The following is a 14448-nucleotide window of genomic DNA, read 5'->3' as shown; positions in this document are numbered from 1 at the left end:
CCACTAATGGGCTACAACAGTAGACCATGTCATCTTCCACTCTTACCAGCCAAGAACAGGAATCTAGACACACTTTAAACATATTTTGACCTTTTTCTTATTAGAACAAAATTAAGACTACAAGCAAGATAAAGGCACGTTTCTGTTCGGAGTTATTATTTTGGACAAATCTAAAAGATTACAGCATATATCCCTCTTGGTGTAAGAGAGGAAGAAGAAATGAAGAGAATGCTTGAAAATTATAGTGGAGAGAAAAGTTACATCAAGCAGTACGATATCATGTATTCAATAAAAAAAAGCACTAATTGACCCTGCCACAGTCACAGATCTGTTCATCTAGCTATCTGACTGTTTTAGGCCAGAGGTGTCCAATCTTATCCGAAAAGGGCCGGTGTGGGTGCTGCTTTTCATTCCAACCAAGCAGAAGCCACACCAGTCTACTAAAAGCCAAGAACAACTGATTAAACAGGTGGAATCAGGTGTGGCTTCTGCTTGGTTGGAATGAAAACCTGCACCCACACTGGCCCTTTGTGGATAAGATTGGACACCGCTATCTTAGGTGGTAGGGATTCTACCTCTGCTGCAGCTTGTGCATTTGTCTGGACCTTCATCATTACACTCATGACATGTACGATGGCAGCGTTGACACTGCCCATCCCTTTCAAATTTTCCAGACTCACACTCCATTACACATTCTCCTTCGTCCAAGTTCCTGCAGAGGAACCAAAAGAGGTAACGGTTACCATGGCATTTTGAACATTAAGTAAAACCAGTCCATTGAACACTGCATCCTCTTGATGCCTACTGACTAGTAAGGTTATGTCTATTATAATAAACATTATTAAGAAAAGTGAAAAAAGATCCTCGTTCAAGTTACCAACTCACTTACCTAGTCAACAAACAGCTAAGGCAATCATTGCTGTTTGGTCCTTTACATTTATAGCAAGTAATGTCACATGAATGACATTTGCCATCATCCCCCACATACTGATCTGAGGGGAGAGGAAAATATATATACTTTTATTTCCTCATTTATAGCTTCTGTAGTGGAACAATGATATACAATGAACAATGAAATACAATGATGATGATGATATTATTATTATTATTATTATTATTATTATTATTATTATTATTATTATTATTATTAATAATAACTGAATAATAGTTTCCAGACACATAAATAACACAATTAAAAAAATGTTTAAAGGATTAAGTTGTGTTTGATACAGTGTCAAATGTTACACAAATCTTGGTAGTGAAGATATACTGTATAGTATATTCAATAGAGAACAGCTTAACTTTGTTTTACCACTCTTTATGTATACAAATGTTTGATCAATATGGCACAGGGACTTTGAGTCAGCCAATATAGCATTTAAACACAAGCAAGGGTGCGGATGTAGTGACTCCGTCAAGCTGAGATTCAGTAGAGAATTGCAGTGTGATGTTGCTTTTCTGAACAGTTTTAACAAGAAATTAATATTGACTAATTAATATTTCAGGCATATCATGGCCAGTTTTGCTCCACTAATGAAAAACTGGCAGTCTATAGTAAGGGTTTCGGTGTAGCAATTGAAATGACTAAATTCCCAATTCTTTGTAGCAATCACAGAAGAGAAGTGATACAAGTAATAAAATGTACCAGTGCTGTTGTACTAAATATGTGCACTCATAGAATGCTTATATTCCAATCAAATTATTGGAAAACAGTTTCATTCACACTTCATGAACTGGCTACCGACTGATATTCATTACATTCTTATATTATCTTGATTACAGTGTTAGCACACAGGTAACCAAAATTGATTAGACATACATTACTTACCAATCAAGTCACATGTTGACTACACCAATAAAATAATAGAGGCTGGCTTCTTCTGTTTTTGCTACAGCTTTTACCATGGGCACTACAGATATACAAGGATCTTTACAGTGACTTATTTTGCAGTCATTTTTTCGCTTGTCGCAAATATCAGATTGAGAAGTGCTGATGATGGGGAAAAATATACACAAAATCTGAAGCTGTATACAAATGTTGAATCCAGTATGAAAATATCAGATCACATGTGTTATTTGCAACTCAGATTAATATACAAACAACTGGCCAAGTCTAAACCTATTTACAAATAGCTATAGCACAAAGGGTTTAGCACTATGAACTGAAAATGCACTGAATTTTAATTCACAAATGTTTTCAAAGAAAAAAAAAATCTACTTAATGTTTTATTTAAACATTTAAAAAGATCCATCTGAGCATTTGTACTATGCTTTTGGTCCACGAAGGAGACTTGCGATATTCAGCGTAACCTTTGACCGCAAACTTGATTGACGCATTTGTGGACAGCTGGGAGTTTTCCCATAAAGTCAGTAGGAGGTCTATAGTAGGCTGGCACAAGGCTTACGCTCCAGTACACCCTACTGAATGCTGATGCCTCTAAACAGACCTCTAAGCAATGACCCTGCATGACCTAATTTGGCCCTCCATAACCCAATTGTCAATCATTTGCTTAAAATAAATAAAAAAAATTAAAAACAATTCTGTGCCAAAGACAATGTGATATCATTTGCCAGAAAGTGGTGGAATGTCTCCATTAAGAATAAGTACATTTCATACAATTATTGTACAAATCTTGATATTCAAATCAACATACAATTAGAAAAAAAAAGGTTAAGGAAAATGTTAGATTTTAAATACTACATATAATATTTTAAAATACTAAAATCTTAGTTTAACAACATGAAAATGGGACATTCTAGACAGAGACAAATATTCCAAACTGTTTAAAACAGTTTAACAGCCGTAGCCGTGTGTAACTGGGGAAATACATTATAGGCACATTACTATTAACTGCTTGTTAAACTCCAGCACTAATAAATCTAAGCAAAGCAGCTGTTTGGCACCTGACTACATACATTCTCTGATACTATTGGAAGAGCAAAACCAATTCATTTGTATTTGTTTAATACTGAAGACATTTGGGGTTGAGATTTTGGAACATTTTTAGGCCATACCACACCACAAGATGCAAATCAATCATTAGCAGTAAGAGTCAGAAGGCCAAAAAACTGTAGACATGGCCCCCAAATGTTCTGGACCCAAGATAAAGCTCTACCTTGAGGTTTGGGGCTGTCAATCACCAGACCTTAACCCAACAGATCAGCAGGTCACCTCCTGAACAGACTGAAGACTGCATAAACGAGTGAATTGGTCTTGTAATTCCAATAGATTCTGAGAGGATTGTACACATACATTTCCAGGAGTAAAAAGGAAAGACCTATGGCACAGTTAGTATAACAAAAAAGGTAGCTGATGAAGCTAATGGGATTATGAATTTCAAACAGTAAATTTCAAAATGTTACATAAATGCGCAGTTGATTTGATTGTTTTTGGTTTCCAGTTAAAATACAAAGCACTTTAGTGTTCAATCATAAGAACCTAAATTAATTGGCCTCAAAAATTTATCAATTTTAACTACGCTATAACCTACTTTGAATACAAAATGAGTTTACAATGCAAAACCTACCTATGGCTGGAGAGTACAACAAACATTTTCAATTTGGAAGGAAATGGAACAGTTCAAGACATGTGGTAGTGCATATATTCTATCTTTTTTTGAATCCATTGTTATTATATAGAAGGCTTTGTTTTGCCCCCAACACAAATAACTAGGGCTTCTCTTGCTCAAGCCATGAATTGTTCCCTTCAAAACAAAGAAAACCTTTTGTGAGGAAACAAGAGGACCAATGCATTCACGCTCAATCAGTTTCCCCTAGTCAACATTCTCACTACTAATATTACCGATAGCAGTCAGCATAATGGAAACCGATTTGATTATACTTTGTAAGGAGCAAAGCATAAATCATTTAATTTGCACTACCAGGGGTGTCTTAGTTTTATTTTCAAGTTAATTAACTAAAAGATCAGTCAAATGTCCCATCCAAGTCTCTATATAAGGCTCTTACTACAACAAATCCTTATCTGTATATTGTTGAGGCTGACTGAAATTATAACAGACTAGAATTATAAAAATTTATTTAAAAAATAAACCCACCCACCCACCCACCCCAAGTCCTTTCCAATTACAACAAAAGAAATTGGGCTCAAAGGCATTTTTAGTTTAAAAGTGATCAAAATACATATGTACATTTAAAAAAAAAATCATTGTCAGAACAAAATAACATTTATACACAAACTAATTTATATATTCCTATATATAAGTTATGTATTGTTGCATGTACTGTATTTGTAGAAACCTTTATGGCTATACCATTTTCTTGTGACATGAATGCAAACACAAATACATGATTTCCCAGAAAATCCCACAAAAATTGGACTGTTTTCAATCTTTTTTTTTTTTATAAATAAAAGGTTACATCATCTCAAACCACATGGCATAAAATGAATCAAATCAATTATTCATAAATAAGACAGAAATCTTCTAAGCACAAGTAAATTGCTCATATACCTTACAAAAATGAAATACTCTACTCTATTTTGCCTAGTACAATTAGTAAACATTTTCTCTGTAAATTCAGACCATTGAGAATAAGAGTTCCTCACTCCCAAGGCTTCTTTTGTAGCAAGGAATATAGTTGGATCCAGTTTACCCCAGTGGATCCAGCATAAAGTTTGCCATGGGTTCTAAATCTGTGCTTTCTATAATACCACAAATCTGTAATAATTCCTTATAATTAGCACTGGTTATTTTGCCATAAACATCTTTCATAAAAAAAAATATAGATAGATATATATATATATATATAAAAGAACTGATTATGCATTGTACCCTTAAGCTATTTCTTAAAACCTAGTCTGAATAATGAGCTATGCTGGAATGACAATTGAATGCAATTCTGTCCACAGACAAAAAAAATGACTAGTTTAAAAGTCATTTTTAAAAGAAAGAACTGATTCACAACAAAAAAATGAAATTGTACTGCAGACAGATCAGTGTTGTACACAGAGCCCACATAAGACCATTAGACACCATGGTAGATGCCATTAGTTTATGCATGGCCATTCCCAAATTTACTATTTTTTTTTTCAAGCCATCCATCACAACCTGGATTGTGGACTACCTGGATATGTCGTGCTACTGAAAACTAATTTTAAACTGTTTTCATTTTAATTAAAAATGTATTGTGCTCTGCTAAAGTGGTTTGAAAAATGATTGGAAATATGAGTATATGTGCATTGATTGGTTATTCTGAAGACATTAAAGTGACCCAGTAGTGGCAAAACGGGGGAAAAAGACCAGTTGATGGCTAACTTATTTACCACCAGCTATAAAGAACATGGGTCTCAAAAGATGTTGTAAACAGTCTCGGCTATTAAAATAAAAATATTACTACATGCATATGTCAAGTCCAGGTAAAGTATGAACGCCATGCACACACACACACACACACACGCTTAAGAGAGCCTGAGCCAGCAATCCTCTAAAGTGAAATGGTGTTTGTAATTCCAATACTGAAATGCAATATTAAACCTATTGTCTAGTCTTTCCTGAACCAAACTTTAAAAAATTGGCTAAAAATGGTAGAATATTCTCGACTGTTAAGTCAAAATATTTTCTTTGCTCATAGATGTGTAGCTGAAGCTAAAAAACAATAAACAGCTTCAGTGATGGTTTCAAATTTATTTATAAAATGCACAAACTGGGCTTTAGTCATCTTTCATCATACTGTTAGAGGACAAAACAAAGAAACATCACTTATTCAGTCAGTGTGCCTCTCTGATTTTATCTATGGACCCAAATAAAATAAATAAAAAAGAGGGGTTACAAAATTTTGGCATCCATGCTTTGGTCACAAAATACTGAACCATATGATTTGTTGTTTATTATTGATCCCAGACGTAACACCCTGACAGGTTCTTCCAAAACCACACACACAGATAAAGGTAGGTTTGTTGTAGTTCTGGCACCGAGAAACCTCTCAGCATTGTCCCATTATAGAGGTTTCTTGGTTGGAAATATAAATTAGCTGAAAATCAACGGCAAGTCAGGCCGTTATGGTTCCTTCAGCCAGTTAGAGAACATGTTCTACAGCAAAGCTGTTGCAGAACCTTCCTCTGGCACAGATTGTTCTTTTTCACCAATACACAGAAACTTCCCTCAGCCCATGATTCTTCATTTGCTTTCCACAGAGCAGGAAGAGGAGAGAAGTAAGAAACAAAGTGCAGCAGACGATTGGGCAGTGGACAGGAAGTGATGCAGATCAGGTGATCATGACAGGAAGCAGGAAACAGGTTTTAAATCCAGTAGATGGGTTGAAGTAAGAGGGCATCCATGTTTGATTTGGAATCCATCAAAAGGTGTGGGAAAAAAGATCATAAGGAGAAGAAGGAGAAAAAACATTAAGAAACTGATCATCAATCATAGCAAAATATCTAGGGGTTTTTTGTTTTGTTTTTTACAGTGATTTCACTTGGTTTTATAATTTCTGTTGTTAATTTTATAATATATTTATAGACGTATAATCACTAATTTGTTCACTGTAAAAAATAAAAAAAAATCCCTTTACAATTCATTTCTTCAGGAACCTTGATCAGTTTAGATCAGATTATTTGGGGAAAAGTATATTTACTTATAATGCATTTTTAAATAATAAAAAAAAAAAATCAGTAAATCAGACTGTTAAGATATTTATTGATATTATTATTATATAAGCATTTTAGGACTTATGAATGTGATTAACATTACACAGCAGCAAAACCTAATGAAAGTGGGAATACATTTAAACAAAGGAGGAGGAGGAGGAGGAGTCTACGCCAAAGTCTGGAGATAAAATGTGAGAGAATAGTACAATGCTAGTACTCACCATCTTTGCAGATAGTGCTGACGATACACACACCATTTTCTAGGTTGTAGCCGTTCACACAGGCACTGCAGTTCCTATCTCCCGGACCTGTGCATGTGTAACATGTATGATCACACCTGATGGAGGAACCAAAACAAAGAGTTCAAACTTTGCAGTAATGGCAACACATTTAATTGCTTAATCCCCCTACTGTGTGCCAAGTTAAGCTTGGTGAACTACTGACTTGCGGCAAGATTTCTGGACCTCTCCATTTTCTGCAGTTTTCTCTGCCATGTAGTATCCTGCATTGCAACTGGGAACACAGCGCCACTCCTCAAGATAGTATCCCTCTGCACATTTTGTGCAGGCCTCCATGCCAGTACCTGAATAAGATATATCCTTACACCATCAATCAGAAATTAATTATATTCCACCTTTAACCACCTCAAATAAAAAAATAAAAATAAACAAGATCAAAATAAAAATGCCATTTCTTAAATTTGTTTCCGTTTCATAGCTGGCAAAAATGTTTCTCCTGAAGCAGAAACTCAACTAATTATAGCAGGCTTGCTAAACAAGGCTTTGGATAGATTGCAAACCTAAAAAACCCAACAGTTTCCAAAAACTGAATGTATTTTAATAGGAACACGCAATGTATTAAAATGGCAGAACATGGAAAATATTCATTAATTGCAGGGGGAAAGTTCCAAGTACCTGCACATGTAGCACAAGCAGGATGGCACTGCTCACACACTCGTTTGTGCCCATTGTAGTATGTGCCAGCTTCACATGTCAGCTGACACCTATTCCCTTGTAGACTATAAAGATACATTTATTTTTTTATTATTATTAAGTCAGATATTAAGAAAGAAATATTTATTAAAAACTCAAGCATTCAAGCAGCAAAATCAATCTAACATTATACAAAATACAATCAGATCACTTCTGAAATATTTTAAAGATCAATTTCTATAATTATTAGTATATAATAAAGCCATTCACGGCTTCAGCAAACCGCAGTCTATAATTTCTTGTGGGCATTAAGAACTTTAGTTAATGTGGCTTTCTCTATTACCATATGCTTTCAAATTGTATTGAATTTCATGAGGAAGTACTGGCGGAAAAATGCGTATATACTACGTTTCAGGCTCATCACCCATCCTTTAGACTTGCAGTAGTCTAAACAAGTCTGAAAAGTTAAACAAAGCAAGGCTTAAAGTCCAAATGTGTGGGTGAAAAACCTTTTCAGCAGATTCAGAGAAATCACTCCTCAAACATATTTCAAAATTGTTCACAGAGCACAGCTGCTGTACATTAGGGAGGCTCTGTGTTCAATAACCTGTTACGCTTTCCCTCACTTTTTCCACCTTTCACCGCTCCTTACCTACTGCTAGTGCTGGGCACATATAGAAAATACTGAAATACTCCCCAAGTAATGCGTTTCAACATTTGAATGTCAAATGCTGGATTGCATGCATTAGTGGAGTTTTCACCAGCTTCCCAATATTGGGCCAGGATGTTTCTATCTGGCGAGTTTTCTGTGGGCTTTTAAACCATGCTAAGACCTATAGTTACACAATATGCTAATGATGTTGAGCCATGAACCTCAGTGGGGTTGAGAATTGTGCTGCATTTCAAGACAAGCAGTTCCCCCAGTTTTAATTGGTAGGAACGATTAGTTAGTGCAGAAGCTTTGTTATATGCATTGGGCAGAATGAAGAGGAATTACCTGAGCCCTGGCTTACATTCTGTGCAAATATTTGCTGAAGTACATTTCTTGCAGTTCTCGCTGCATTTACGGCACATACTGGCATCTGTAGGAAAAACCGAGGAGTCAAACCACATATACAGTGTAATTATTTCATGCTTAAACCTCATCAGATGTTGGCGTGTTGTAGAACTGTGAGTCTGAGGTTTGAAGAGGAAGGAAAAGGTATATGTTAATTGGAAGACAGAGCATGATATTCTATTGACAAATCTTTGGTGGTTCTACACTTATTAAGCAAGGAAATCGAAAGGAAATGGTAACTTACCAAGGTCCAGATAGTAGCCCTCAGGGCATGCATAGATGCATGTACTGGCTCCTTCTCTGAGGTAAAAACCTTGCCGGCAAGAGGTACACTGATCGCTGCGACTACCAATGCAGGATTCACATAGAGGGGAACATTTCTTACAGCGCCTCTTATCATCCCGGAAAAAGCCAGGCGGACATTCCGGCACACACATCCTGAGGAAAAAAGAGGTAGGATTGGAAAGAGAAGCAAAGTAAGTAATAGCCAGCTGAGACAGACAACTCAACAGCTTACAGTCATAAGGAAAAGCTTTCCATAAGACACAAAGTCAAACCTCTAAGCCTGAGAAAGTCATTGGCTGCAGATGTGTGTCTGAAGTATAGCTTTGTGTGCGCCCACTTACATTTTTTTTTTTTTTTAAAGAAAACAGAATATCTACCACTAACTTATACAATCTAGTGAGTGGGAGATGTTAGTAGGGACGTGCTGATACATGGTTGTTTGTCAACAAGTACTATTTTGTTTTTTTCCTGTTCGTTAATTATTCTTTTCATATATTTTCTTAACGAGTAAACCATGTTGTATGCAAATACCCATGCTAAATTCAGTTATTTTTCTTGACTAGGTACCATGTAGTCTACCTAGGCTAGGTAGACTGTAGGCTAATGTAGTTCTTTTTAAATGTTTCTTGGCTTTTTTCTTAGAGATATACAACCATAGATCGGTTTTAAACATTTTGTGTTTAGATTTTTATCTCTATAGTCCATCTACCTAAAATCTCTGGAGCTAAATAACATTGCCCAGTGCTCCCATAAATACTAGAAAGATTCTGAGTTTTAGCTTTAGATGCTCTTTGTTTAGTTTCATTTTTAATTCATTGGGTAGGTTTTGCACTTTTGTATACGAGCTTACATAAGGTGAACGTTGGCTTATTTGCTGGCTATATTCACAAAGGCACTGGCATGACATTGGGTTGCATACCACCATTAAAAATAAACTTGTTGTGTGTGTTTACTGCCTAACATATGAGAAAAACATGACGTTTTAACATCAGATCAGTGGTGTTTTCTTAATAGTTGCAGAGCCATGCTGTTCTAAGAAAAAAGTGCTATAAGCCTCCACTTTTTTTAAGAGCACACTGATCACTCATTTTGATAGTTTTGAGACTATTTTTGTGTTCAAAACATTTTTTTAAATACTTTATAGTATCAATGTCCATGCACACATACACGTGGTGTACCTGGTGTTGTTTTTAAACTTGAGGAAGTAGTGCAGGCAATTGTTGCACTGATGGGGCCCCGGACCTTCGCAGCCATTTTCGTTGCACTCTGGGTCACAGGGGCCTTACAAGAGATGACAGATTTCTATAATCAAAGAATGGGACTCTGCTCTGAGTGGGCAGAATGCATAACTTAAAAACTCTGGCAACCTTTCTGATACGAGTTAGACCTAGAATGACTTACCTGCATACTCCTCAATATACTCATCCTCTGGAGACTCCGGCGCAGAGCGAGTCTTGTCACTGCGGGAAGAATATGGGTGCACTGACGTACCATAAAGCACCAAAGACCACTCCTTTAGTTTACCTGTTGGGAGTTAAATGGGTGGTGGAAGTGGTTCAAGCAGATTAATAAAAAAATAAATGGGTAATGTTGTGCATTCTTTCTGCCGATTAAAAAATAAATAAATAAATCGGGTCTATATGGAAAACATTCAGATGAAATGTGTTCCAGTTAAAAAGAAATGGTTTGAGTGTGACTACCCGGGGCTTTCTGACTCCGGACTTGTGAAGGTGAGTCATAGATCTCGAGGATCCAGTCTCCAGCAGCTTTCTCTCCCCAACAGTGAGTAGTCATGAACTCCCAGTTCTTAAAGCCCTCCATTGAGTGGTCAAAGAGTCTGCAGGATACACAACAGTGAACCACCAGAGAAGGCTATTATTTCCCTTTTAATTTGGCAGAAAGTCACATTGATATAGAAGTGGCCAAAAAAAATCCTTCATCCACTGTTTATAGACAGCCCAGTGATGACTTCGAAATATTGAAATTTTTAATTGTATGGTCTTTTCCGTGCCATTTTACCTGTTTGCAAGGAGCTGCGACTTTGTCCCTGATGGTGAAGTCAAATTAATTGATAGGTCTCCCCGCCGTGGATGGGTTATAGTGATGCGTACAACCACATGTTCCAAATAAATGACATGATGATTCGCATTATCTGTACAGCCCGTTGCCTTGTAAACAGAGCGAACAACATGCTCTGGGCGAATTGTCCTTTAGATGGAAAAATTCAAATAGAACCTTTGCTTTACAATGGAAACAAAAACGGAGCATTGTAGACATAAAATGAAACAAGAGGAAAAGAAAAAACGTAGAGCATACAAGTCATGTTGATGAACCATGTAACAATGTGGTAATAAAACTACCTTATTTGCCTGTCTGCGTTTTCCACACATATATGCTGTGTGGGTACTTGTTTCCATCTCTCAGCTTCTTTGACCATGGCCTCAGCATCCATGAGCCCAAAACCATATAGGTGACTTACTGTAAGTATATGTAGCACATGCAGCTTCAAACAAAGGTAAGTGCATAAACCGCAACAATAAGGTCTTGATTAAAGGGTTTGTAAATAAACGAATGCCATGCTACATGTTGTGCAATGATATTAAAATTAGTTATATATGAAAACAAAAGTCAGTGTTAAGATATGACAGTCTTGATATATTGCACTTAAGCAATTGGCCTATGTCTATAAACTTGGTATTACGCCAGCCGTGAGGTTTTTGTCCTTATCAGAGTAAGATTTTCACATCATATTTGGAGTTACGGTCATAATCAGTTACAACAGCCAGGAAGTATCTGGAGAAAAACATTTTTCAGTGATGAAGCCATAACACATCACACTAAGTCACCTTTGAGTAGAAAGATTTTGAAGGAGTTCTTTCCAGACTTTAAAAAGCAATGCATTATGTTGACAGCAGTGAGGATACAGCTCCAACTGAATTTTGGCCTTGAAGTTTTATTATGCAAAGCAGGTGAGTAAGGCACTATAAATGGATAGGGTTTATAAAGAATTTAAAAGCCAGTACCATTGTATCCTGCTGCATTGGTTTTCCAGTCAGGAGCACTGAGATGGCCAGCGCGTGACGTTTTCACTATGATGTGCTGTACATCCCTCCATGTCAGGAGAGGGCTATAAGGGAAATAAAATTCTTAGAAATTTTTTTATTATATATTTATTAAAATATATATTTTTTTAAGTTTGTCTTAATTTAGCACATCTATTTTACAAATCACAATACATTTTTTCATGCAGCTTTAAATTAGCATAAAATCATGTTCAGTTTTGATTTCCTTAGACCCTAAGGCACAATGCATGGTGGGATCAAATACGGTAAAGATACTTGTGTGCTTTATAAAACCAAGCTGTGTTTACACGGAACAAGTATAAAAGAAATGTACAAGTAGAATATAACTGATGATGATCTTTTAAATGTCGGCCAAATGTTTTAAAACTGGCAGCCTCGGACACGCGTGCAGGAAATGCACGTCAGGTTTCTTCATCTATAAAGCAAAATGAAAACTAACATTGCAAATACCCCCACTACAGTAGAAAGGAGGTGTGATTTAGTGGAATGATTTGTAATTGATTCAAGAGAATTCCTACTTTGCCTCTAAGGCAAGTGCAATGATCCCAGCAGCCATTGGAGCTGATGCTGATGTTCCAGTGTGACTGTCTGTGCAGCGCTGCCTTAGATCTGTAGTGATCTAAAAGACAGGGAGAGAACGGCATTAATGTTTTTGGCAAGTATTTCATGGCGCTGTAAAATATATTAGTACGAAGTGTTTCTGTGCAAGAGGTAACAGGTTTTTATTCCTTAGTGTGGAATTTAATAACCCTGCCTCTCCAAGACCATCTCAGCATAGTCCCATTGCATGTGTGTGTGTGTGAGTGTGTGTGTGTAATAACTGTAGTGTTTCACAGGTAGACAATTTAACAATGACCTACTGACCAACAAATTAACCACCTCACACGGTGACAACATAGCATCATGTTCTGAACCCATAAAATAGTTGAAACCCCCCCCCCCTTCTCTCTCTCTCTCTCTCTCTCTCTGAGATATATGGAAAAATGCTTACTGTAGCTTACTGAGCCTGGTGCCAAAATTGGGAGTTTGGTATTATTTCCACTGGGAGAAGCACTGCTGGATTCAGAGAAAGTGTTACTTTGATTTCAAAAATAATAATAAAAGTTCTTGGATTAATTTATTTTAACTATATTAAATTTGTGGGGGAGGGGAACTGGCTAGGATGCCACATGGATTTGGAGATCTTTTCTCATTCATGCCTGCAGAAACTTTCAAGCTGTATGGAAAGCGTTGATGTCCAGCTATTTTCACGTCTGGATTCTGAGTAAGCCTCTCAATGACACTTATAGACTTGTCTTGAAGCCTCTCCCAGATTGTTTTGAACATTTTATGCATGTTTTCCTCTCAATCCTGCTGCTAAAACATCCTTTCAGAAAGATAGTGCCGTTACTGTAATAATGGAAATGGCCAGGTGATGCATCAGACAGTAGAATCTTTTGATTTAGATACTATTTAGCCAAGTCAAATAAGTTGAATTTTTCTCAAGGACAACTCGGCCGCTCTACCATAAAGGCCTGACTGGTGCAGGTCTGCAGAAATGGCTGCCATTCTTCCATCTGACTTCTGGCGTTCCAATTGAATAGATTCTGATCACCTCACTAACTAAAGCCCTTATCAATCATAGTTGAGGCTGGGTTCCTGATCTAGACAGAGTATCATTGGCTCAGAACTAATTCCCTTTCCAAATTATAGAAGCCACTTTGTTCTTTAGGTCCTTCAAAGCTGCAGATAATTTTTGATACTCCACCCCAGACGTGAGCCTTATAACTATCCTGTGAACGATTGCTATTTCTTCCCTGTTACCCCCCTCTGACAGCTCTGTTAGTTGTGGTAGATATAAGATTCATGTGAAATCAATTTGATTCTGTTTGAAAACAACCATATGGAGTGAATAGTGACCCAGTTTGATGCATATTTGGTGCATATTTCTTTCACAATTTTGCTACTCCCTTTCTTCCAACAAATCACACTTATTTAGCACTTACAATCTTGCGGTCGTAGTTTTCACCACTGCTATATGTAGTGGTGAGAGTAGAGGCACATTCTTCCAGGTACCAGGGCTTGCGACCACTCTCTGCTGTGCTGCTTATGGAGATGGTGTAAATGCTGTTGGTGTAGCCATCACATGAGCAGTGATCTCGGCTCCGCCCGCCGTTACCTGACGCCCACACAAAAATGGAACCGCGGCCTTTCCTGCCCTATGAAGGAACCATAAAATAATAATTGTCTTTATCATCGTTATAGAATACATATTTCTGACATATCTAAACCAAGGCTTAATTTGATAGACTGCAATCACAGGATACATTTGGTAGCTCCTCGTTTACTAAATCTTTAACCCAGATGAAAATAACTGACTCTGTCTAGAATTAAGAGAACACTTAGATGACTCAATGAGGGCCAATGATGCTGCTTCAGGGCACATATTCTCTCTAAAAAGAATACAGGCTGGGTTGCCAGTATAAGGTACACACAAAAAGCATACCT

General features: G+C 36.9%; 1 protein-coding gene across 6 annotated transcripts in view; it reads right to left on the bottom strand.

The window, feature by feature from the left end:
• The window catches only part of pcsk5b (proprotein convertase subtilisin/kexin type 5b), a 37707-nt gene that overhangs the window by 13951 nt on the left and 9308 nt on the right, over positions 1-14448 (bottom strand). Inside the window, exons 8-22 of one of the 6 annotated variants that reach the window (XM_027166987.2) lie at positions 13947-14159; positions 12480-12580; positions 11902-12005; positions 11239-11356; positions 10898-11086; positions 10579-10715; positions 10280-10402; positions 10057-10159; positions 8838-9031; positions 8534-8618; positions 7519-7622; positions 7049-7187; positions 6826-6941; positions 890-992; positions 576-712 (exon numbers count right to left, since the gene is read on the bottom strand). In XM_027166987.2, coding sequence (XP_027022788.1) covers positions 576-712; positions 890-992; positions 6826-6941; positions 7049-7187; positions 7519-7622; positions 8534-8618; positions 8838-9031; positions 10057-10159; positions 10280-10402; positions 10579-10715; positions 10898-11086; positions 11239-11356; positions 11902-12005; positions 12480-12580; positions 13947-14159 — 1966 coding nt within the window. Of the gene's footprint in view, positions 1-575; positions 713-889; positions 993-5009; positions 6142-6195; positions 6314-6825; positions 6942-7048; positions 7188-7518; positions 7623-8533; positions 8619-8837; positions 9032-10056; positions 10181-10279; positions 10403-10578; positions 10716-10897; positions 11087-11238; positions 11357-11901; positions 12006-12479; positions 12581-13946; positions 14160-14448 lie in introns of those variants that run through there. The other 5 variants (XM_027166989.2, XM_027166988.2, XM_047823174.1 and 2 more) reach the window with 5 other exon arrangements.

This window comes from Tachysurus fulvidraco, chromosome 14 (genome assembly GCF_022655615.1).
Source record: "Tachysurus fulvidraco isolate hzauxx_2018 chromosome 14, HZAU_PFXX_2.0, whole genome shotgun sequence".
Classification (NCBI taxonomy): Eukaryota; Metazoa; Chordata; class Actinopteri; order Siluriformes; family Bagridae; genus Tachysurus; species Tachysurus fulvidraco.
The sequence above is the reverse complement of the archived record's forward strand: the minus strand, read 5'-3'. Positions and strand labels throughout refer to the sequence as shown.